The 23,455-nt window shown below is 45.4% G+C and overlaps 2 protein-coding genes across 10 annotated transcripts in view; one reads left to right on the forward strand and one right to left on the reverse strand.

The window, feature by feature from the left end:
* JAGN1 (jagunal homolog 1) lies at positions 1 to 13,184 on the reverse strand. 4 transcript variants are annotated; one of them, XM_082344452.1, is made up of 2 exons: positions 13,115 to 13,184; positions 1 to 947 (listed from the first exon to the last, which is right to left on the reverse strand). In XM_082344452.1, the coding sequence occupies exon 2, from the start codon at positions 872 to 874 to the stop codon at positions 485 to 487; it is 390 nt and encodes a 129-aa protein (XP_082200578.1). In that variant the 5' UTR covers positions 875 to 947; positions 13,115 to 13,184; the 3' UTR covers positions 1 to 484. The 4 variants fall into 4 exon arrangements, with proteins under 4 accessions (XP_082200578.1, XP_082200575.1, XP_082200576.1 ...); XM_082344449.1 differs by lacking the exon at positions 13,115 to 13,184 and adding an exon at positions 2,691 to 2,918; XM_082344450.1 differs by lacking the exon at positions 13,115 to 13,184 and adding an exon at positions 2,691 to 2,889 and having other exon boundaries at positions 1 to 1,072.
* LOC309606830 (lipid transferase CIDEC) overlaps positions 5,551 to 23,455 on the forward strand; it is a 23,577-nt gene continuing 5,672 nt past the window's right edge. Inside the window, exons 1-6 of one of the 6 annotated variants that reach the window (XM_082344428.1) lie at positions 5,551 to 5,569; positions 8,584 to 8,661; positions 9,791 to 9,944; positions 13,127 to 13,285; positions 13,370 to 13,557; positions 16,333 to 16,898. In XM_082344428.1, the coding sequence (XP_082200554.1) occupies positions 8,609 to 8,661; positions 9,791 to 9,944; positions 13,127 to 13,285; positions 13,370 to 13,557; positions 16,333 to 16,495 (717 nt within the window). In that variant the 5' untranslated portion in view covers positions 5,551 to 5,569; positions 8,584 to 8,608 and the 3' untranslated portion in view covers positions 16,496 to 16,898. Of the gene's footprint in view, positions 5,570 to 8,266; positions 8,331 to 8,583; positions 8,662 to 9,790; positions 9,945 to 13,126; positions 13,296 to 13,369; positions 13,558 to 16,332; positions 16,899 to 17,635; positions 20,143 to 21,840; positions 22,472 to 22,765; positions 22,922 to 23,455 lie in introns of those variants that run through there. The other 5 variants (XM_082344426.1, XM_082344431.1, XM_082344430.1 and 2 more) reach the window with 5 other exon arrangements.

The raw sequence follows: 23,455 nt of genomic DNA on the forward strand, positions 1-23,455 counted from the left end.
GACAAGGCAGTTGTAACTTTATTGAGGTTTTTTAATTAAAACGCTTCACAGTAGAGACCACAGCCTGCAAGGGGAGCAGCCTCTCAAATGTTTCCTGCCCCATGACTCATAGATTGAAGTAGAATGTGATTTATTCCCTATCTCCTTCAGTCTCGGTGGCTAAGGGGTGATGGATGGAAGCGGAGACAATGACCAAGAGGCAAGGATGAAAAACTCAGAAGGATCTCAACTTCAACCAGCTGAAATTTGTTTCACAGCTGCTGATCACCCAGTTCCACCAACCAGGAGTAAATTAAACATAGTTTTGCTACCAGCTGATTGCAACAGAAGGGGCTTTGCAGAACTTGGGCCTAGTTTGCACTAGTTGCCAACATCGCAGCTGCCAAAATCACCGAAGGAGGTTTTAGAACAGCTCCTCTACCCTCTCACTCCACTGGATGGGAGGCCCAGGCTTCACCTCACACAGTAGTTCATCAAGCAGGCTTCATTTACGCTTCTTCTCCTGTGTGCTGGTGAACCAAGAGTCTAGGAGCTTCTTGCTGTAGTATAACTGCCAGGCATGCACTTGGACCACCAGCACCAACACCAGATACATGACGGAGACGGCAGAGAAACCAAAGAGGAAGCGGTAGGCCTTGCCATGGCGGTAGAGCTGCTGTGCAGCAGGGAACATCTCCATGCTGCCATATATGAGGGGAGCGATGGAAAAGAGCCCCATGCTGATCATGGAGAGCACCAGGTAGCTAATGTTGTTGCGGGGGAAGGAGAGGAGGCCCAAGAGGGAGGGCACAACGCTCAGCAAATAGGGGTACTCCCACTGATAGGGCGTGGCCACCTGATCATGCGACAAGAGCCTCAGGTGCCCCACGCTCATCTTGGCAACCAGCAGCAGCCATATGACCAGATGCACGTAGATCAGCTTCTTGATTTCATACTTGAGGGTCACACTGTGGGGCAGAGCAGAGGGAGAAGTACCTTTCATTCAAAATTTTCTGACCACCAACTCTACGTCAGGCAACTATACTGGACACTGGGAAACAGACGTGAATAAGGTATAGTTCCTGCCTGGAGGCTGGGAACAAGGTACACAGGAAGAAAAAAGTTAATTAAAAAATGAACTGGAAAAACTCTAGTAAATCTATGTTGCAAAATATACGGAATCAAAGGAAGGAGTAATGAATTCTGATTGAGATGAGTTGACTGAGAAGGCTGTCTGGACAAAGGTGTTACCTGAGCTAGGCTCTGAGACGTGGGTGGAGATGGACATTCCAAGCAGAGGTAACAGCACGCAGGCAAAAAGGCATAAGCATTTGTGTTCCAGGAGAGCAAATGGTTGGGTGTGGAAGGACTACATTGTGGTGGAGAAGGGAGTAGCAGGATATGAAGTTCCAAGGACTATCACTGAGTCACTTTAAAGACAGAAGAGTAACTCAGGGCTGTGTTTAGAAAGAGAACTCTGGGGAATTCCCTGGCGGTCCAGTGGTTAGAAATCTGGGCTTTCAATGCCAAGGCCACGGGTTCAATCCCTGGTCGGGGAACTAAGGTCCTGCAAGCCCCATGGTGCGGCCAAAAAAAAAAAAAATGAACGAGAACTCTGACTGTAGCATAGGAGGATAGCCTATGGAAGGAGGTATTGGCAGCAAGGAAACCAACTCAGGCTGCCCGTACTTCTCCAGCTAGAGTACATTTTTCATCTAAAGTAAGCATATTTTCTCTTATTCTTTGAATTCTCTCAGGTCCTAAATATATCCCCTTCACACCTTCATAGAGCAGAGTTTCTGCTCTAGACAGGCATGAAAACACTGGCTTTAAGTTGTGAGGTGTCCTTTAGACAAGGGTCTAAGGACAAGAATAAAGTGAGGTTTCAAAGAGCTTGTCATTAAGACGTGGAAAAGATTCTGGGAAATTTCAATGGATTTAAGTAAAGAAAATCTCTAAAAAATTTTTATTTTTTAAAATATTCATTATAGAAAGTGCAGAAAGGTGGGGCAGGAGGGGAATCAGTCACTTGTAGACTTCAAGCTCCATGAAGGCAGGGACCAGTTTTGTTTGTCAATAAACTTTTTTATTGAAGGTATAACATGAATACAAAGACCAGGGCTGCTTTCGCTATTCCATCCTCAGGGCCTAGCACAATGCCTGATGGGTAGAAGCTCAATAAATATTTGTTGAACGAATAAACGAATGTAGAAATATCCCTTACGTGGGGGGTTTCATAAAACTCATTTGAGGCAGAGAAAGTCTGGACTTCAAGGTCCAAATCCCCAAAACAACCCAAAATATAACAGCTACCGCGTACTGGGCGGACTTACGTGCTAGATCTTATGCTACGCTCTTTACGCGATTATTGGCTCACTAACTCATCACCAAGACCGAAAAGGTAGATTAATTTTCCCTTGCCAGATAAGCAAACTGAGGCTCAATTAGAAATCAGGTTCCCGAGATCGGAGAGCGGGGCCAGCATCGCCGAGACACCGGAGCCCAGGCGGGGCCGTACCCCTCAAGGCACAGCGGGATCAAGGGGTGGAGCGCACAGGAGCGACGCGACTTCCCGGGATTGGGGGCCGGCCCCGGGCCGTCGCAGGAGGAGGGGACTTGGCAGGTGCGCGAGAACGGGCTGGGGAGCAAGACCCTGAGGCCGGGCCGGCGTCGCGTCCCAGGCCCTGCGAGCTCCTCGCCTCACTTCATACCTCATCTGGTAGTGCGTGGCGACGCGCTCCCGGTGCTGAAAGTCGCTGCCGTCGGTGCCGGCCGCTCGCGGGCCTGCCCGAGACGCCATCTTCCCTGCCCAGAGCCCTGGAACCCCTCACGCCGACCAGCTGCGGCGATTAGAGCGCCAACATGCCTGCCAACCCTACGCCGCCGCCGCAGCTCCGCCCACCCAACAGCCGAGCGGTTCTGTGAGGACAACTTCCGGCCTCTCTGTCTCCGGAGGACCGACTCTGTAGTCACGTCCCTGCGCACGCGCACACATACGCACATGCTTTTCTTTCGGCCCCGCCCTGTCCGTCTCTCCCCAGCCTTTGGAGCGCGCAGAAAGTTAAGCTCTGGCACGTTTTTCTTTTTGCCAAGGTCGGGAGGTGATACTCCACCCTCTCGAGCACTTACACTTTCTTTAACTCTAATTCGAGTTTAAGACGTCTCTGTTCCCACTTCACAGATGGAGAAACTGATGCCTGGAAGGGATCTGTGACTTTCCCAAGAGCGTGCATCTTTCACACTCAAAGTCTCAAAATATCTCCCCACGGATTAATCTTTGCAAGAAGAAACGGTAACTTTACAGTGGAGAAACCTGGCACGCACCCCGTTAACTAAGTAATCAAGTTAACTTGCCCAGGAGTGAGACAAACTGACTCCTTATGCCTCCTGCTAATATTGAGGACACAGCAGCACTGAGGTGATTTTCTTGCCCAAAATACTTAACCTGAATCTAATCATGAAGAGGTGACAGATAAACTCAAATTGAGGGACGTTCTACAAAATAACTGGATATACTTTTAAGAAATGTCAAGGCCATGAAAGAAAAAGAAATTAGGTAGAGGCAGAAAGCAGAGTAGTGGTTGCCAAGGAATGTGGTGATGATGGTTGCACAACTGTATGAATATACTTCATGCCACTGAACTGTGTACTTAAAGATCGTTAATTTTATGTTATGTACATTTTACCACAATAAAAAAATACATAAAATAAAATTTCAAAATTGTTATCTGAAAAAACTGAAGTATCTTTTTATGTTTGAGTCATTTGTATTTCATTTCCCTGAACTGTGTTCGTATCCTTTGTCCATTTTTCTACTGCATTGTTGGTCTTGTTAATTTATATACAGATGGCAGAGAGAGAGAGAGAGAGAGAGAGATGACCTCTTGTCTATAATTTTAGTTGCCATATATTTTTCCTATTTATTGTACGTCTTTTGATTTACTCATGGTGTTACAATTTTAACATGTAGAATAGTTTTTTCATAAGGTTGAATATATAGTCTTTTCTTTTTTGGCTTCTCAATTTTGCTTCATAACTAGAGTCCGTCTCTATTCCAAGGTGCTCAAATGATTTTATGCATTTCAGCATTTGAGAACCATGCTCAGACATCTGCCTCCCAGACCAGAGGTGAGCGCCTCAAAGAGAGGGGTAAGAACCGAGTCATCAGGACTTCTCTGGTGGCGCAGTGGTTAAGAATCGGCCTGCAGGGGACACGGGTTCGATCCCTGGTCCGGGAAGACGCCACATGCGGCGGAGCAACTAAGCCCGTGCGCCACAACTACGGAGCCTGTGCTCTAGAGCCCGCAAGCCACAACTACTGAGTCAGTGTGCCACAACTACTAAGCTCGCGTGCCTAGAGCCCGTGCTCCACAACATGAGAAGCCACCGCAATGAGAAGTCCGTGCACCGCAACGAAGAGTAGCCCCTGCTCACCGCAACTAGAGAAAGCACGCGCACAGCAACGAAGACTCAACGCAGCCATAAATAAATAAATAAAAAATGCTTGCTGAATACATAAATTATGAATGAGCCAAAACCATCCTCTTCTCCTAAGCACTGTGAAGAATCCTCAGGTTCACCAAGCATTCCTCCATCCCCCACAGACACTCTCTGGCTTTAGCTTGTGCTTATCCTTTTCTTTTCTGTGTGTGATTTCCATGATGTTCATCAGGGCTTCTGAGTCAGACTACTTCTGAGTCATCCATTGGCTTATCATGAGACACTAGGCACATGTTGGATGTTCAATAAATATTTGAGGCATGAATGTCCAAGGCAGGGGCCCCAACCCTTTCCCCAGAACTTCCTCCCTGAAGTATTGGTACTTCTCTTCTGGCTCTTGGTCTGTCTTGAAGTTTAGTGATTTGTGTTCCTGTCTCCTCACCCTGCTCATTATCTTCTCAAATCCTTTGCACTGATGTTTCCTTTGCCTTGAATGCCCCAGGACTTCAAAAGACTGGATTCCAGTCCTGGGTGGAACACTATAGACTGAATGTTTGTGTCCGCCCCCGCCTTGCCCCCATTTGTATGTTGAAACCTAATCCCCAATGTGATGATATTTGGCGGTGGGATTTGGGGGTGGCGGGATTAGTGTACTTATCAAAGAGACTCCCTTGCTCCTTCTACCAGGTGAGGACACAGAGAGAGGACAACTCTCTGTGAACTAGGAAGAAGGTCTTCACCAGAGACCAGAACTACCAGCACCTTGATCTTGGACTTAGCCTCCAGAACTATGAGAAATAAGTTGCTTATTAGCCACCAGTTTATGGTATTCTGTATAGCAGCCCAAACAGACCAAGACACTCCAGGTTTTGAAAAGACTGACTTCTCATCAGTCAGGATTTAGCTGAAAGCTCACCTCTGAGGCCTTTCTTAAGCCCACAGGCCAATCTAGCTCTCCAGCCATTTGCTATCATATCACCTTGTGTTGTTTTCTTCCCAGAACATCATTATCTGAAATTATCTTGATTATTTGCATATTTGTTCATGGTCTGAGTTCCCCCTTCCTCCAGGAATGTCAGCTCCTTGAAGTGTGGGACAAGTCTATGTTGTTTCCTGCTGTATTCTCAGACCCTAGGAGGGCTGGCTCACGGTAAGTGCCTAATAAGTATTTGTTGAGTGAATGAATGATGGTTGCCTGAAAGCTTTTATAGGGAAGGATTTAGATATAAGTAATAGGATGATGATGATGATGATGATTATAGCTATTTATTGAGCCTGATGGGTGCACTAAACTTTATATCAAGTACTTTTCACGATTATCTCATTTAATCTTCATGACAACCCAGTGGGGTAGGAACTATTTTTAATGCCCATTTGTTAGATCCAACTGAAGCTTAGATGAGTTACATCACACAGCTAGTGCCAGACTGCTGGTTTTCAAAATAGGGTCCCTAAGTAGCCACAGTGTCAGCATCAGCTTGGAAACTCTTAGAAATACACTTTCTTAGGCCCCACCCCAGACATACTGAGTCAGAAACTCTGCGGTGGAGGCCAGCAATCTAATTTTTAACAAGCCTTCCATGTGATTCTGATGCAGTAGTGTGAAAAACCCAACTCTAAAAGAAAGGTGAGGTTGAACTCTTTTTTTTTAAAACAGCTTTATGGAGATATAATCCATATACCACACACGCTTAGGTGTACAATCCGATGGTTTTAGTGTATTTGCAGGGTTGTACAACCTCCAAATAGACTTAGCACAATCATCAAAGTAGATTGTGTTTAGATTACTAGATTAGAACTTTTTCTGGGCTCCCCTGAAAGAAACCCCATGCCCACTAGCAGTCCCCATTCCCCTTCCACTCTCCAGCCCCTCTAAACAACCACTAATTAATTTTTTGTCTTTATAGTTTTGTCTATTCTGGACATTTCATACAAGTGGAATGATACAAGTATGTATGTGATCTCTTGTGACTGGCTTTGCATAATGTTTGCATAATAAATCCCTTGTGATTTCACTTTGCATAATGTTTTCAACGTTTTTCCATGTACTGTAGTAGCATAGATCCTTTCGATTGACAAATAATATTCCATTTATGGATATACCACAGTTTTTTATCCATTCATCAATTGACGAACATTTGGGTTGTTTCTACATTTTGCCGGTTATGAATAACACTATGAACTTTCTCGTGTATGAGTTTTTGTGTGGACATAGATTTTCATTTCCCTTGGAGATATATATATAACTCCAAATATTATGTATATGTAGAACTGCTGGGTCATAGATCTTACACTCTTAACCACTACACATTTCAGCTAGTCTTTATTATTATTATTAAATTATCTGCTATTATTAAATAATTATATTATCAATAACACCAATATTTGTTTCTATCTATTAAGTATCTCTGTTGCAAAGCCCTTTACTTTTATTATTACAAATCCTTACCTCGGTCAGGATCATTAAGACAGGAATCATTATCTCTGTTGAAGAGGTGAGAGAAACTGGGGCTCAGGAGGTTAAGGGAACTTGTCTACACTCCAACAGCTAACATGGGTAGAGCTGGGACCACCATGCACACCTGCCTGTTTCCTGTGCCCTCTGTGCCCAATACCATGTCCTGGGCCATACCCTGCCCCAGATCTTTCGAAACATGCCTCCACCCCTCCTTTCTGGCTTTTTCTGGAAGTGAGGCTGGCTTGACATCCCAAGGGTGAGAGCTGCACACTCAGTGCCTGTGCTCTTTTCCAGCTGGGGCTGGAGGCCAGGGGAGGGGCTGCCCTGGGAGCTGGAAATAAAATGGAGGGAGGGCTGGGCCGAGCAGGGCAGTATTGGAAGGTTAGGAGGCTGGGAAGCAGGAGGTAAGGAGTTTCTTATTCTGGGTTTTTTGTTTTGGTTTGGTTCTGGCTCCTAGAGAACCGGTGAGGTGGGGCTGGGTGGAGTTTTGCTATTGGGAGTGAGGAGGGAGGCTGAAGCAAGCTGATGTGGGCAGTGCTAAGTGAGGGAGAGGGCTTTCACAGACAGGCTGGCCTGGGGCGTCCCCTGCATTGTCAGAAGGAAAGACTGGGGAGGGGGCTTCGTTCCATGCACTCCTTGAGCCCCTGGCTCTGAGGCAGGCCCTGTCTGTACGGGGGCTGGGAAAGGGAGAACATCTCAGGGCGAGGCACCCAAGGAGCGGGGCTGCTATGGCAGAAGCAGACACTGAGGCCCACTTGGCTAGGAAGAAGGAAGGGCAAAGATGAAGGGGAAATTCTGTGAGCCGTCTAAGAAGGCTTTCCGAGCCGTGGAAAACAGTGAAACTCGGGCTTCAGGGCTGCAAACGTTTAGCCCTGGGCCAAGGGAGGCATTACAGGCGGAGGAACTGCCTGCAGGAGGGCTTGGAGCCTGCAGGAGCTTTATCGAGCAGGCTCAGGAGAGAAGGGCGGGCAGGTCAGCCCAGGGCCGTCGGCTAGTGCCCAGAATGGCTGCCAGCAGCCTTGAGCCACAGTGGCTGTGTACATTTAAGTTAGTTAACATTCAATAAAAATAAAAATCCAGCTCCTCAGTTGTACTGCCACACTTCAAGTGCTCAATCGCCATGTGGGGCTAGCAGCTCCAGTATTGGAGAGAACGGATATAGAACGGTTCCATCATGGTAGAGAGTCTCTGGCCAGCAGGAACCCTCAGGAGGGGTTCAGATTGCTCAAGTACCCACTGGAGAGAGCAGGCTTAGGCTGGGTTGCCTGGCCTGGGAGGTCTCTGAGCAACAGGTCAGGGAAGGTCCCCAGCAGTGCAAGGTGGTGTGACTCGCCTCCTGCCAGCGTAAAGTGGACTCTGCCCCCAGGACAGGAACTAACCAGGCAGGGCCTCTTCAGTCCCGACTTGTGAACCCTGATCAGTGTGACCAGAGCCAGGGTCAGAGAAACATGGAGTGAGTGGTGCCGGGGAGGGAGGAGCGGCTGCGGAGCAGGGCTGAGCCTGGGCACTAAGGGGGTCTCCAGCTTGGTCACGGTGGCGTACATGGGTGGGACAGGGGAAGGGCTGGGGGAGGTGTGTGTGTGAGTTGCTAGGGGAGACCAGAGCAGAGGCTTGATGGATGGAGGTTGGGTTGCTCTGTGTCAAAAGACAAGAGAGGGGGAACCCTCCCATCCCCACCTAAGGAGCTGTCTCTGCTTCCTTCCCAGGCCCAACACTGTCCAGCTGACGAGGATGGAGTACGCCATGAAGTCCCTCAGCCTTCTCTACCCCAGGTCCCTCTCCAGGTGAGGAGAGCCAAGCATGCTAAGGGAAGGGGAGCTACTGTGAGCTGTAGGGCAGACCTTCTTGGACTTTGATGGGCACATAAGTCACCTGGGCGTCTTGTTCAAATGCAGGTGCTGATTCAGGAGGTCTGGAGTGGGACCCAAGATTTGCCCCTCCCACAAGCCCCCAGGAGATATTAATGCTGCTGTCTCTCCCCACCCCGAGTCCCCCATATCACACATTGAGTAGAAAGAGGTAGATACTGCTTGATGCTTTCATTATTGATCTCATTTAAACCTCACCACAACTTTGGGAAGTGGGGATTATTATGCCAAATTAATAGATGGGGAAACAGAGGCACAGGGTGGGCTCTCTCAGTCACCTAGCAAATGGGTAGTGGAGCCAGGATTCGAACTTGGGTCTGCCTGACTCCAAAATCTAGGTTCACTGCACTCCTTTTGTTCTACATCGTGTATCTGAGTTCAAAACTGTCTTATATTGACCTCAGCTTTGCCACTTTGTCTCACATTACAGGTGAGAAGAATGAGGCTAAGAGAGGAAAGTGGTAATTGGGCAAATGTGGGGTAGTCTTCTATCATTGGCTACTTGTCATGGTCTGAAACCCAGCAGTGTCAATATCACTTGGGAACTCATTACATACATACAATCTCAGAACCTACCCAGACCTACTGAATCAGAACCTGCATTTTAACAAGATCACCAGGGGACTGATGTGTCCACTAAAGTTTAAGATGCACTGATCCAGAGACTTCCCTGGTGGTCCAGTGGGTAAGACTCCGCGCTCCCAATGCAGGGGGCATGGGTTCAATACCTGGTCGGGGAACTAGATGCCACATACATGCCAAAACTAAGAAGTCCGCATGCTGCAACTAAAGATCCCGCGTGCCGCAACTAAGACCTGGCACAGCCAAAATAAATAAATAAATAAATATTAAAAAAAAAAAAAAAAAAGATGCAGCAATCCAGCAGGCTTTTGAGGAAGACTATCTAGAGCAGGTCTGGTGGGTGGTAGGGGAGGAGGAATATGATGAGCTCAGCCTGGAGGATTGGGAGAGTAAGTTACCCTGCTGTGCGCTGAGGGCTGGGAGGCATCAGACAGCTCATTCTGATGCTCCATATGGCCTCCAGGTACGTGGCAGTCAGCACCTCGGTGGTGACCCAGAAGCTGCTGTCAGAGCCCAGCCCGGAGGCCCCCAGGGCCCGGCCCTGCAGAGTAAGCAGTGCTGACCGGAGTGTGCGGAAGGGCATCATGACACACAGCCTTGAGGACCTCCGCCTCAAGGTAGGAATGGGCCTGCCTCTGCACAGCCCTCTGTGGGGACCTTGGCTGAGAGCCGGCCCCAACAGCTGCCTCTGCATCATGAGCCAGGGGTTCAGCAGGGGTGGAGTTCATGGCTTAGATGGTGAAAAGATTTCCTTTCTAATGGCACTCCAGTGGGCTTGTAGTGCCCACCTGGAGTCCTGTCTGTCTGTTGACAGGGGGAGGGCAGTACGTTACCGTCTGATACTAACAATAGGTCAGTGGTATTTTTGGAGTCTATTTTTCTTACTGGAGGGACCCTTAGGTTCCCTTTTCCAGTAGTACTTAAACTTGTAGAAGTGCCCAGAAGTTGGGGTATTGTGCAAGATTTTAGAGATTCCCTTCCCTATCTCCTTCCCTTACCTTCATGCAGGGCAATTCTCCTTCAATCTGTCTCCTACATTGGCCTTCCACGCAAAGCTTTGTTAACAGCTGTGGAAGACTTTCTTCAAACTTTTGATTAGGTGGGACTTCCCTGGTGGTCCAGTGGTTAAGACCTCCTGCTCCAATGCAGGGGGCACAGGTTCAATCCCTGGTTAGGGAACTAGGATCCCGCATGTCCCTCGGCACGGTCAAAAAAAAAAAAAAAAAAAAAGTAAAAATTATTGATCAGGTAAGCTTCCAGAGAGGAAACCAAGGACACACAGCTCTTGTGGGTGGTAGTAACATTGGGCAAGAATGACACCCTTCCCCATTTCCATGCTCCCCCTACACTTGGTTGGGAGTAACTTGTCCTAATCTTTCCTTCTTTTTTTTTTAAAATTTATTTATTTATTTATTTATTTTTGGCTGTGTTGGTCTTCGTTTCTGTGCGAGGGCTTTCTCCAGTTGCGGCAAGCGGGGGCCACTCTTCATCGCGGTGCACGGGCCTCTCACCATTGCGGCCTCTCTTGTTGCGGAGCACAGGCTCCAGACGCACAGGCTCAGTAGTTGTGGCGCACGGGCCTAGTTGCTCCGTGGCATGTGGGATCTTCCCAGACCAGGGCTCGAACCCGTGTCCCCTGCATTGGCAGGCGGATTCTCAACCACTGCGCCACCAGGGAAGCCCATCTTTCCTTCTTATAAAGACACCTTTTCTTCTTACAAGTCGTAGTGGATTATGGCCCACTCTAATGCCCTAATTTTAATATAATTACTTCTTTAAAGACTCTATCTCCAAATATAGTCACATTCTGAGGTACTGGGATTAGGACTTCAACATATGAATTTTGGGGGGATACCATTCAGCCCATAATACATACAAATCAACTGAATAGAACTGAGAGTCCAGAAATAAATCCATGTATCTGTGGTCAATTGATTTTTAACAGGATGCCAAGACTATTCAATGGAGAAAGAATAGTCTTTTCAACAAATATTCCTGAGACAATGGGCTATCCAAATGCAAAAGAATGAAGTTGGATCCCTCCCTCATACTACATATAAAATTAATTCAAAGCAGATCAAAGATCTAAATGTAGAGCTAAAACTATAAAACCCTTAGAAGAAAACATAGTTATAAGTGTTCATAACCTTGGTTTCTTAGATATGGCACCAAAGCACAAGTAACCAAAGGGAAAAAAGTTGGACTTTATCAACATTAAAAACTTCTGTGCATCAAAGGACACTATCAAAAAAAATGAAAAGATAACCCACAGAATGGGAGAAAATATTTGCAAATCACATATCTGATAAGGGTCTAGTATCAAGAATATATAAAGAACTCTTAAAACTCAATAAAAAGACGATCCAGTTGAAAATGGGCAAAGAATCTAAGTAGATGTTTCTCCAAAGAAGATGTACAAATGGCTGATAACACATGAAAAGATGCTCAGCATCCTTAGTCATTAGGGAAATGCAAATCAAAAACATTTCATACCGCTAGAATGGCTAAAATAAAAGACAGACTAACAAGTGTTGGTGAGGATGTAGAGAAATTGCTGTTGGGAATGTAAAATCATGCAACAGCTTCAGAAAACAGTTTGGTATTTCCTTAAGAAGAGTAAACATAGAGTTATTATATGACTCAGCAATTCCAATCCTAGGTATATATCCAGGAAAATTGAAAAGACATGTCACACAAAAATTTGTACATGAATGTGCATAGCAGCATTATTCATAATACTCAAAAAATAGAAACAACCCACATGTCCATCAATTGAAGAATGGATTAAAAATGTGGTATATCTATTTAGTAGAATATTATTCAGCCATAAAAAAGTAAAGAATCATGCTGCAACATAGATGAACCTTGAAAACTTGTTAAGTGAAAGAAGCCAGTCTAAAGAGACCACACATTGTATGATTCCACTTATATGAAATGTCCAGAATAGACAGATCCACAGAGATGGACAGAAGAGGAGAGGTTGCCAAGGGCTAGGAAATGAGGAGTGACAGCTAATGGGGCTAGGTTTCTCTTTGGGGTAAAAATGGGGTTGAAAATGTTTTGAAATTATATGGTGGTGGTAGTTGCACAACTTTATGAATATGCTAAAAACCACTGGATTGTGTACTTTAAAAGAGTGAATTTTATGGCATGTGAATTATATCGCAATTAAAAATGACATGTGTGACTCCCATTATATTTTTTTAAGATTTATTTTTTATTTTTTGGCTGTGTCGGGTCTTAGTTGTGGCCCGCGGGATCTTCGTTGAGGCATGAGGGATCTTTCATTGTGGTGTGTGGGCTTCTCTCTAGATGTGGCATGCGGGTTTTCTCTTCTCTAGTTGTGGCGTGTGGGCTCCAGGGTGTGTGGGCTCTATAGTCTGCAGCATGCGGGCTCTAGTTGAGGTGCACGAGCTCAATAGTTGTGGCACGTGGGCTTAGTTGCCCCGCGGCATGTGGGATCTTAGTTCTCTGACCAGGGATCGAACCCGCATCCCCTGCATTGCAAGGCGGATTCTTTACCACTGGACCACCAGAGAAGTCCCTCCCATTATATTTTTATTGGACAGCACTATTCTAGAATATTAACCATGAAGTCAGATACCAAGGGATACCATAATATAGGTTCTTTGGATGGTGATCCCACAGCAAGAGCCCTGGGTTCCAGTCCCATCCCATAAATCCCGGCCCACTAGTGTGTGTGTGAGGTGTGCCAGCTGAGGTGTGTGATGTGGGTCTTCCCCATACCAGCTCTGTGGCTACATGTGATGGCAGAAGCATCACTTACCTTATTCTCCAGGTCCAGGATACCCTGATGCTGGCAGACAAGCCTTTCTTCCTGGTGCTGGAGGAAGATGGCACAACTGTAGAGACAGAAGAGTATTTCCAATCCCTGGCAGATGACACCGTATTCATGGTCCTCCATAAGGGGCAGAAATGGCAGCCCCCATCACAGCAGGTGACGTCCCACCGGTCAGGGAGAATACTGGGAGCTTAGGAGAAATCCTTGAGGGGTGCCAACCACATGCTTGTCTTGATGCAGGGCACTAGGTACCAAGTCTCCCTCTCCCGTAAGCCTGCCGAGAAGATCGATGTGGCCCGAGTAACCTTCGACCTGTACAAGGTGAACCCACAGGACTTCATTGGTTGCCTGAACGTGAAGGCGACTCTCTATGGCACATACTCCCTTTCCTATGATCTGCGCTGCTACGGGGCCAGACGCGTCATGAAGTGAGTGAATTGGGATTAGCTGGGTACAGGCTGGGTACACAGCAATGGGAGAGGCCCTATCTTCTCCCATGCACCTCAGACTTCTAGGAGCCTGGGCCTGGTGTTGATGCTGACAAAGCATGACAATTAGCATTTGTCTAGGACTTTATGGCTGAATTCATGCTTTAGTTTATAGTAGTATATGCCAAAGGGATACATATACTCCTGCTGGTGGAACCTGGATACATTTAGCTTTTCTAATTACCTTCCACTATAACAACTAATTATTTTTCACCTAAAGTAGCAAGTTTTCCTAAGTAGTCTTCTAATCTTTTGAAAAATGAACATGTGTCAAAAATTTTATTGAACTCAACTAGTGAGAGAACCAGCAAGAAGTTACAATCAGTTCAAAATCCCACCCATACATAGATCCAACAAGAATGCTGAGCTATTTATAAATACAAAATTGGATTTTTCCATGGGGGTGGGAGGGATGAAATAACTGTCCTTCCATAGAACGGAATTAATTTGTATGTCTATGGACAATAGTCATTTGTATCATCTAATGAACTTTAAAAGAAACTTTTTACTTTACTTTTGACAGTCTAATCAAGTATCACAGGAAGCATGGGAATATGTTTAATCATAAGACAAGTACTGTTATGGTAGTGGTTTCCAAATTCAGCTATTCCAGCGGTGCTCTAGAGAATTCTTACCTCATTAGGCGGATGTAGCCACTGAGGCAGAGGCATCCAAATAGTCGAAAACCACAAAGCTGGCCTCTTGCCAGTTACTTCTGACAGACGCTACTCCTCCCCAGTTGCTTCATTTAGTGTTTACTGAGCACTCTCTGTGTCCTGGCCCTATGCTATGAGCTAGAGACACAGAGATAAATAAGATGTCAGAACAAGCTCCATGAGGGCAAGAATTGCTGTTGCCTCCAATACCTTGGTGAATGCTGGTATGTAGCAATAATTCAAATAACTGTACAATGAATGAAGATACATATGATCCTCATTCTCAGGGGCTTCTGAGAAATCCTACTCCTTCCAGAGTTCTGCCAGAACGTATGTAGCTAGAGCATACCAGACCTTCTTGGCTTTCCGAGTTTATTCTCTGCATTCCCAGTCTGCAGATGAGGGACCTGAGGCCGTGTGGTTCTGCCTGCCAGAGATAACACTGAGCGGCAGGCTTGAGCCTCGTTCTATGGCAAGAAGTTCCATTTTCCTCTTATACCATATCTTATACCTCTCTTGATCTGGGCTTGCTGCCAGCAGTTTGCAGATTGCAAAATCTAGAGCAAGAAGTTTCAGCCTTTAAACTCAGTCCATCTAGGGGAAGTGGGACCCTCAGAGCTAAACACAGTAGGCATATTGGTCCCAAAAGAAAAACAAAAAACAACAGCAAGCTGGAATCAGTGGAATGACTTAGTGGCATCAGCAAGTGTTTTTTCTTTAATGGTGGTAAAATACACATACCATAAAATTTACCATTTTAACCACTTTTTTTTTAAGTATAAAATTCAGTGACATTAAGTACATTCACAGTGTTGTGCAACAGTTACTTGTGCCTCTATTTCCAGAACTTTTTCATCATCCCTAACTGTAACTCTGTACCCATTAAACACTAACTCTCCACACCCGCTTCCCCCAGCCCTGCTAACCTCTGTTCTACTTCCTGTCTCCGTTAATTTTCCTATTCTAGGCAACTCATGTAAGTATAATCATACAATACTTGCCCTTCTGTGTCTGGCTTATTTCACTTAGCATAATGTTTTCAAAGTTCATCCATATTGTAGCATGTGTCAGAATTTCATTCCTATTTATGTCCAGACAGCTGGTTTGAAGCCTCAGTTCTCTAATTTGAGAAATGGGTATACTTCTCAGGTTTCACCTTTAAATTTTTTAAGTATTTTCATGTACAGATGTTTATGATTCTAATTGTCTTTCTGCCCTCCTCCACCTCAGCCATAATATAAGTTCCTTTACTGAATGAAGGTTAATAGAAGACAAGTTTTAATATCAGCCAGAAAGAATTTATTTTCCTTTTGTTTTCTTCTCCCTGATCCCCCCTAGGACTAGACACCCCTAGTGAGCCTCACCTATCTCTTTCAAACAGATCTGGATAAGAATTTGGTTAAAGTAGTGAAGCATTCAACCAGCTAGTCTTGATCCTACGTTTCCCCTTCTCTTCTACATATCAGGTCCTATGTTAAGTGATTTATGTTATTTCATCTTCCTAACCCTGTGTGGGATCAAAATGGTATGATCTCATTTTACAGATGAGGGTGCCGAAGCTCAGAGCTATAGAGGTTTGCCAAGGTTGCCACAGCTAATGAAACTGAATTAGAACTCAGGCCTGTCTGACTGGAGTTCTGTCCTCAGTACACTGCAACACCAGACATGGAGATCTTCACGTCCAGCACTCTGAAAATTAGCTAGACTACAAATGACTTGGAAACACTTCTGTCTAGAGCAGAGGTTGTGAAGGGCAGAGTCATGTGACAGAGATCAGTCTGGCTGGCCCAAAGTAGCACTAGAAAAATAAAAGGCCTTGTTAAATGAGCTTGAATTTTGCACGAGAAGAGGGAGGTTGTGGACGTCTCAGTTAAGGTACGATTGCAGGTAACACTGTAGACCCTGTCCTATTTGCTGAGGGAGGGCAGCATCTGTTCTGTTTGCACATCACTCTACAGTTTATGAAGTTATGAACGCAGTGTGGGGGAGCAGGCATTTAGGGGAAGCAGGAAGGGGCTTTCTTTGTGTTTTGACCCTAGTGCCTTCTCATCCCACCCAGAGAAGCTCTCCGCTGGGCCCTCTTCAGCATGCAGGCCACAGGCCACGTGCTGCTCGGCACCTCCTGTTACCTGCAGCAGCTCCTGGATGCCACAGAGGGAGGGCAGCCTCCCAAGAGCAAAGCCCCATCCCTCATCCCGACCTGTCTGAAGATACTGCAATGAAAGCCCAGCCAAGGACTAGACCGGGGACCCCATGCTCAGCTGGTAGCACCCACAAGCCTGGCAGCTAGACAGCTTCTTACCTTCCCAACACCTCCCTCAGCCCCTCAGGAACATGAATGATGAAGCAGGGGGAAGGGCCGGAAACCTGGGCTGGGCTGGCCAAAGGAGAACTGAGGGCTCTTGGCCTGGCCCGGCTCCTTCCTGCCCCAGGTAGCTTAGCGGGCCAAGACTGGTCACCAGCAGGCTATGGCAGGAAGGCTGTCCCTCAGCAACCTGTCTTCACGTGCTACACTTTCATTACACTGCCTACCTCCTGGCCTCCCATCCCAAATGCTCCTGAGTGAATTGTCAACCCACTCGTGTATGATATTAGAGAGTTCGCAATAAATTATTTACGCTGATACATCTTCTTTGCTTCTGTTCTTTGCGAGGTGAGGGTGGGGTTCTATCTGGAAAGTTGGTAAGGTCTAAGGGAAGAGAGAACTCTGTTGTCAAACCATTCTCCATAATGTGGGGTTATAGGAAACAGCACTTTTTCTACCAAAAAAACAAACAACAAAAAAAATTACAGTTAATTCTGAAATTAATGTCTGCTTAATCTGAGGCTTGAGCAGATCATGTAATCAATATGGTAAATGACAATTTCCAAAATAAGTTTGCCTACCAGAAGGACTTTGGGAACACAAAAGAGCCAGAATTGCCAAAGCAATCCTGAGGAAAAAGAACAAAGCTGGAGGCATAACCCTCCCAGACTTCAGACAATACTACAAAGCTACACTAATCAAAACAGCATGAGGGCTTCCCTGGTGGCGCAGTGGTTGAGAATCTGCCTGCCAATGCAGGGGACACGGGTTCGAGCCCTGATCTGGGAAGATCCCACATGCCGCGGAGCAACTAGGCCCGTGAGCCACAGTTACTGAGACTGCGCGTCTGGAGCCTGTGCTCCGCAACAAGAGAGGCCGTGACAGTGAGAGGCCCACGCACCGCGATGAAGAGTGACCCCCGCTTGCCGCAACTAGAGAAAGCCTTCGCACAGAAACGAAGACCCAACACAGACAAAAGTAAATAAATAAATAAATAAATAATAAAAATAAAGGAATTCCTTAAAAAAAAAAAAACAGCATGGTATTGGCACAAAAATAGACATATGGATCAATGAAAGGAAATAGACAGCCCAGAAATAAACCCATACCTACAGTCAATTAATCTTCGACAAAGGGGGTAAGAATATACAATGGAGAAAAGACAGTCTCTTCAATAAGTGGTGATGGGAAAACTGGACAGCTCCATGTAAAAGAATTAAATTAGAACATTCTCTACTACCATATACAAAAGTAAACTCAAAATGGATTAAAGACCTAAATGTAAGACTGGATACTATAAAACTCCTAGAGGAGAACAGAGGCAGAACATTATTTGACATAAATCGCAGCAATATTTATTTTGGATCTGTCTCCTAGAATAATGGAAATAAAAGCAAAAATAAACAAATGGGACCTAAACAAACTCAAAAGCTTTTGCACAGCAAAGGAAACCATAAACAAAACAAAAAGACAACCTCCAGAGTGGGTGAAAATATTTGCAAAAGATGCAACTGACAAGGGCTTAATTTCCAAAATATAAAAACAGCTTATATAGCTCAATATCAAAAAAAACAAACAACCCAATCAAAAAATGGGCAGAAGACCTAAATAGACATTTCTCCAAAGAAGACATATAGATGGCCAGTAGGCACATGAAAAGATGCTCAACATTGCTAATTACTAGAGAAGTGCAAATCAAAACTACAATGAAGTATCACGTCACACCAGTCAGAATGGCCATCATCAAAAAGTCTACAAATAATAAATGCTAGAGAGGGTGTGGAGAAAAAGAAACCCTCCTACACTGTTGGTGGGAATGGAAATTGTGCAGCCACTATGGAGAACAGTACGGGGGTTCCTAAAAAACTAAAAATAAAGCTGCTATATCATCCAGCAATCCCACTTCTGGCCATATATCTGGAAAAGACAAAAACTCTAATTCAAAAAGAGACATGCCCCCCAATGCTCATAGCAGCACTATTTACAATAGCCAAGATATGGAAGCAACTTAAGTGTCCATCAACAGATGAACGGGTGAAGAAGATGTGGTACATATATACAATGGACTAGTACTCAGCCATAAAAAAGAATGAAATAATGCCATTTGCAGCAACATGGATGGACCTAGAGATGATCATAAAAAGTGAAGCAAGTCAGACAGAGAAAGACAAATATCATATGATATCACTTCTATGTGGAATCTAAAAACATGATATAAATGAACTTATTTACAAAACAGAAACAGACCCACAGACATAGAAAACAAACTTACGGTTACCGAAGGGGAAGGGGGAGAGGGGGACAAATTACGAGCTTGGGATTAACAGATACACACTACTATATATCAAATAGGTAAACAAGGTCCTACTGTATAGCGCAGGGAACTATATTCAATATCTTGTAATAATCTACAATGGAAAAGAATCTGAAAAAGAATATATATATGTATAACTGAATCACTTTGCTGTACACCAGAAACTAACACAACACTGTAAATCAACTATACCTCAATTAAAAAAAAAAAAAAAAGAAGGGCTTTAATAGGGATTATGGGATTAAGGCACTCTTCCAGTTTCTCAATGTCACATTTTATTACAATCTTTTAAGTGTGTAGGTGGGAAAGTACTAGTCAAGCTGTAATGCAACTCTCCTCCGAAGCCTTCCCTAGCTTGCTAGACAGCCCTCCTTTCGTGTTCAGAACTCTTAATCTCAGAATTTCGAAATGAGCCGTTAGGTAGCCACAAAGTATTAGTTTATCAGTGTGAGCTGGCATTTTTCAATATCAAGCAACTCAAACAAGACAAGCATGAAAGGCTAGGTTTGTAGGAGACTGTGCTTTGGTCTCTGCCTCTCAGATTCAAATATGTGTCATTTCTGACTAACTATAAAGGCTACTTGGGTTTATTAAATGCTAAGATAAAGGCCTATGTTACCAAAGTTAAAGTCTGGAGGGTTATTTCTGGCAGCTGACCCATACCCTGCAGCCATGTGTGGAAGGAGCTGCCAGAGCTAGCAAAGAACATTTCCATTCTGGGCTTTCCTGCTCTTGCAGCTTTGGTTGGAGGCCTGGCTCACGGCTGTCCTGGGTCCATGGGGTAGGCCTTCTGGTATGAAGGCATGATGTTTACGTCAGCACAGAAGCTATTCCCATTCAACTCTTGCTGAGGCTGTGGCCTACCTGCTCTTCCTGTGAAGTCAGTCATAAACTGAGTCGGGCTGGGGTGGCTGAAACTTGGAATTTGTCCCAACTTGCCTTCCTCCTGATATTCTGAGTTTCACACGTGAGTCTCGAGTGGCTGATCACTGTCTCTTGGCACTGAGCCCTCCCAGCCTAGGAGGGATAATTAGGTTTCTTCCTTTTCTTCTGGAAGCTTGGAGATTAATGGAGTCACACCAGCTGTGGGCAGTGAACAGGAGAGGGCAGGCTTTGATGAGTCTGGGGCGTGTGGAGGGAAAATTCCAAAGAGCAAGGGAGAAGCCTTGGCAGGGCCAGGGGCCAGTCCACGTGGGGGAATGGCCCTTCCTGGGGCCAAGCATGGCCAATGGAGGAGAAGTCTGCTGTCGGTAAGGTAGGCTGTGTCCTGCCCCCCGGCCTCCGCCTTTCCATCTTTGCTCAAGCTGCAAATTATGAACGCACCTTTCCGAAGTGGGGTTCCAAAATACCGCGGGGCCTTAGGACACAACAACGTCCGAGCCCAAAACAAGATAAAATTACTTGCGTTCTTGCTAAATTTCTTGCCAGTCCTGTCTGAATTTGTGCACATTTAAAAATTGACTTTGGGGACTTCCCTGGTTGGTCCAGAGGTTAAGACTCCGCGCTCCCAATGCAGGGGGCCCGGGTTAGACCCCTGGTCAGGGAGCTAGATCCCACATGCTGCAACTAAAAGATCCTGCGTGCTGCAACTAAGACCCAGCATGACCAAATAAATAAATATATATATATATTTTAAAATTGACTATTTAAATCTTTGAATTAAAAACAATTAAGTTTACTGAGGTATAATTTACATACAATAAAATCTACCCTTTTAAGGTATATAGTTCAATAAGGTTTGGCAAATTTATACAGATATGTAACCACGAGTTCCAGTACACCAAAAATTTCCCTTCTTCCCGCTTCTAGTCGATTCTCATTCCCTCAACCACTCCAGCCCTTGTCAACCACTGACTTTTCTAAAATGTCATGTAACTAAAATCACACAGTCTTTTAAAAATTTTATTTCTACTTATTTTCATTATTTAAAAAAATTTTTATGAATCGTACAGTCTTTTATATCTGGCTTAGTTTTTTTTTTTTGGCCACACCACGCATCATGCGGGATCTTAATTCCCCAACCAGGGATCGAACCTGCACCCCCTGCAGTGGAAGCACGAGTCTTAAACACTGGACCACCAGGGAAGTCCCTTTTTTTTTGGCCTGGCTTATATTTTTAAACTAGGGCTCCATGTGTGTCTGAAGAAGAGATATATCAATGAGGTTAAAAATTTAAGCAGTTCTAAAGGGTAAAAATAATTATTCATTTTCTCACTTCTGATTCCTTTTCTGGAAGCAACCAACATCTCATTTGTGTATGTCCTTTTAGAAATGCAGAAATATATAAATATAATAAATATATGTAAATCACACGCATGCACATATATGCATATTCTAGTCACACTGTTCTTCACTTTGTTGTTTTTTGATTTAATATATTCTGGATATTGATTCACATTACCACATGCAGACCCCTACACATTCTTCAATTAATGGCTACATATGTATGTGCTACAATTAATTTAGCCATTCCTCTGTTGACAGATGTTGGTTTATCTGCAGTCCTTCACTAATGCAAACAATGAATTGAAAGTTATAGTGCTCTTAGTAAACAAAATGATACACAGGTTGCATGTAACTTTTCCATAGTTGTAATTACAGGATAGAGCCCATTTTGCTTTTTGCTTTTTTTGCACTTAACGTCTTCTTTTTCCTGTTGCCCGCTCCCTCTCCTCCGACCCACACCTTTCCCTCCTGGTGAATTTCTGGTTCTTCACAGTCTGTCAATCACAAGCCCTGCTGGGGAGCTTTCTCAGATTTCAGCGGGCTCCTGAGCTCCTCACTCTTCTCTCTCTCAGCATCTCCACAGCTTTTCGCAAGGTGGGTTGTGATGCTGTGATTTTAAAGGTGAACTTCTTGTGGTTGGGGCCGAGTCTTGTTAATTTGTTCACAGATGCCAAGGCCTTGCGTAGAGTTAGCATTCAAAAACTGAGGGTGATGAATAAGATTTATTTCCCTTATAGATCTAATCAAAGGACAATTTGTTTCCGTTTTTGAGATTTGTTTTGGTTTTGCTTTTATAAATAATGGTGCAGTGAACGTCTTTCTGCCTCTGGCCTTTTTTTCCTTTTGGATTTGGCACCAGGCTGTGTTCTTCAAAGCAAGTTTACTGTACCAACGAGTGTGGATTTTTTTTTTTTTCCTTTTCCAATTTGCCTTACAAAATTGTGCCCAGTGGCGGGTTTTTTTTTGAAGTCAGAAGACTCCTAAGAACTGCAATGATAATCAGAAAACCTGGCTTTGTCCTAAGACAGGTCCTCTGACCCCCCAGTAAATTCCTCTTCTGCTCCGTGCCTCGCTTTCCCCAAAAGCACGGACGAGAATTTCTTCATCTCGTTCCCTGGCAAAGGCAAAGCTCCGCCTTCTCACAGCTCTGAGCCTCGCTATTCCGATTGACAGTCAATCTGACCAATCAGCGCGCTGTGGGGCATCCCTGGGCAGCCCTTCCGGACACATGCTCACTGTCCTCGCTCCGGAGATGGGCGGCTGTCGCGTTTTGGGCCAGGTCTGGGGTGGCTGGCGGCGGGGTCCGGGGTTCCGCGCAGCGCCCACAGCCTCAAGCTTTGGCACCGAGGCCCGGTGATTAGCAATCCCCGCCCTCCTTTGTGTAGGAGGGAGGCTGGGGCCGGGGGAGGGTGTGTGCGGGATCTGGAGTTAGGCAGATATGGGTTCTAATCCAGCTCTGCTGTGTGACCCTCAACTGGTCAGTAGACCTCTCTGAGCCTCAGTTCTCTCTTCTGTACAGTGGGGCCAGTCGAACCTAACATTTCGGGAAGCTCAACCCAGGCTTTCTGAAGCATTAGTAGGAAGCCGCAGGATTTAGGAAGAGGTGTGTGGAGATAACAATGGGCGGCAATGATTCCCCTGTTGCTTACCTAACCTTTTCCAGGCATCAGCAGCAACGTCGAGGCTCCAGCAAACGGTCGGGGCCCCTGGATGACCAGCCTTTCTCGGGGCTGCTGCGGCCAGAGAACCTCAGTAGGGAGGAGCTGGTTGATGTGCTGAGGGCAGCTGTGGTGGATCAGAAAGGTGAGCGGTGGGAGGGACAGCTGCAGGGAGACCCGGAAGGGGAGGAGTCTTCACCTGAGCCTTCTGAGCATCTGGCCGGGTTCCCTACTAAAGCCTGTGGGATCAAATCCTGGTTCTGCCTCCCACTAGCCACAGGAGCTGGGACCAGACACATAATCTCTCTGTGCCTCAGCATCATGGGGATGGGGCTGTGGGGTGGGAGAGTGTAAATAACTAGAGAGCTTTGCACTAGTAGGCTCTCTGTAAAGGAAATTGCTGTAATAAAGTGTTTATTGAGGGGCAAAACACAGGCTTTGGAGCCATATCTAGGCTCTGTAATCAGCTTGCTGTGTGGCTTTAGGAAAATAACAATTTCTCTGAGCCTCAGTCTCCAGTGATTTTTAAATTTTCTCAGCTATTTATTGAGCATAGGCTATGTTCCCTCAAAGGCACTGTTCTGGACATGGCTGTATAGTGCTGAACAAAATAAATATGGTTTCTGCCTTCAGGGAGCCAACATTTCAGTGGGAGAAATTGATTAACCAGAAAATAAAT

This window comes from Balaenoptera borealis (assembly GCF_965194805.1).
Source record: "Balaenoptera borealis genome assembly, chromosome: 12".
NCBI classification, from domain to species: domain Eukaryota; kingdom Metazoa; phylum Chordata; class Mammalia; order Artiodactyla; family Balaenopteridae; genus Balaenoptera; species Balaenoptera borealis.

What these genes read in the sequence shown, in the direction of transcription:
- JAGN1 (XM_082344449.1), bottom strand. Translation starts at nt 2,779, where the DNA reads ATGGCGTCTCGGGCAGGCCCGCGAGCGGCCGGCACCGACGGCAGCGAC. An exon ending in GCCACGCACTACCAGATGAG is followed by an intron (nt 948 to 2,690) that starts GTATGAAGTGAG and finishes TCTGCCCCACAG; the next exon opens with TGTGACCCTCAAGTATGAAA.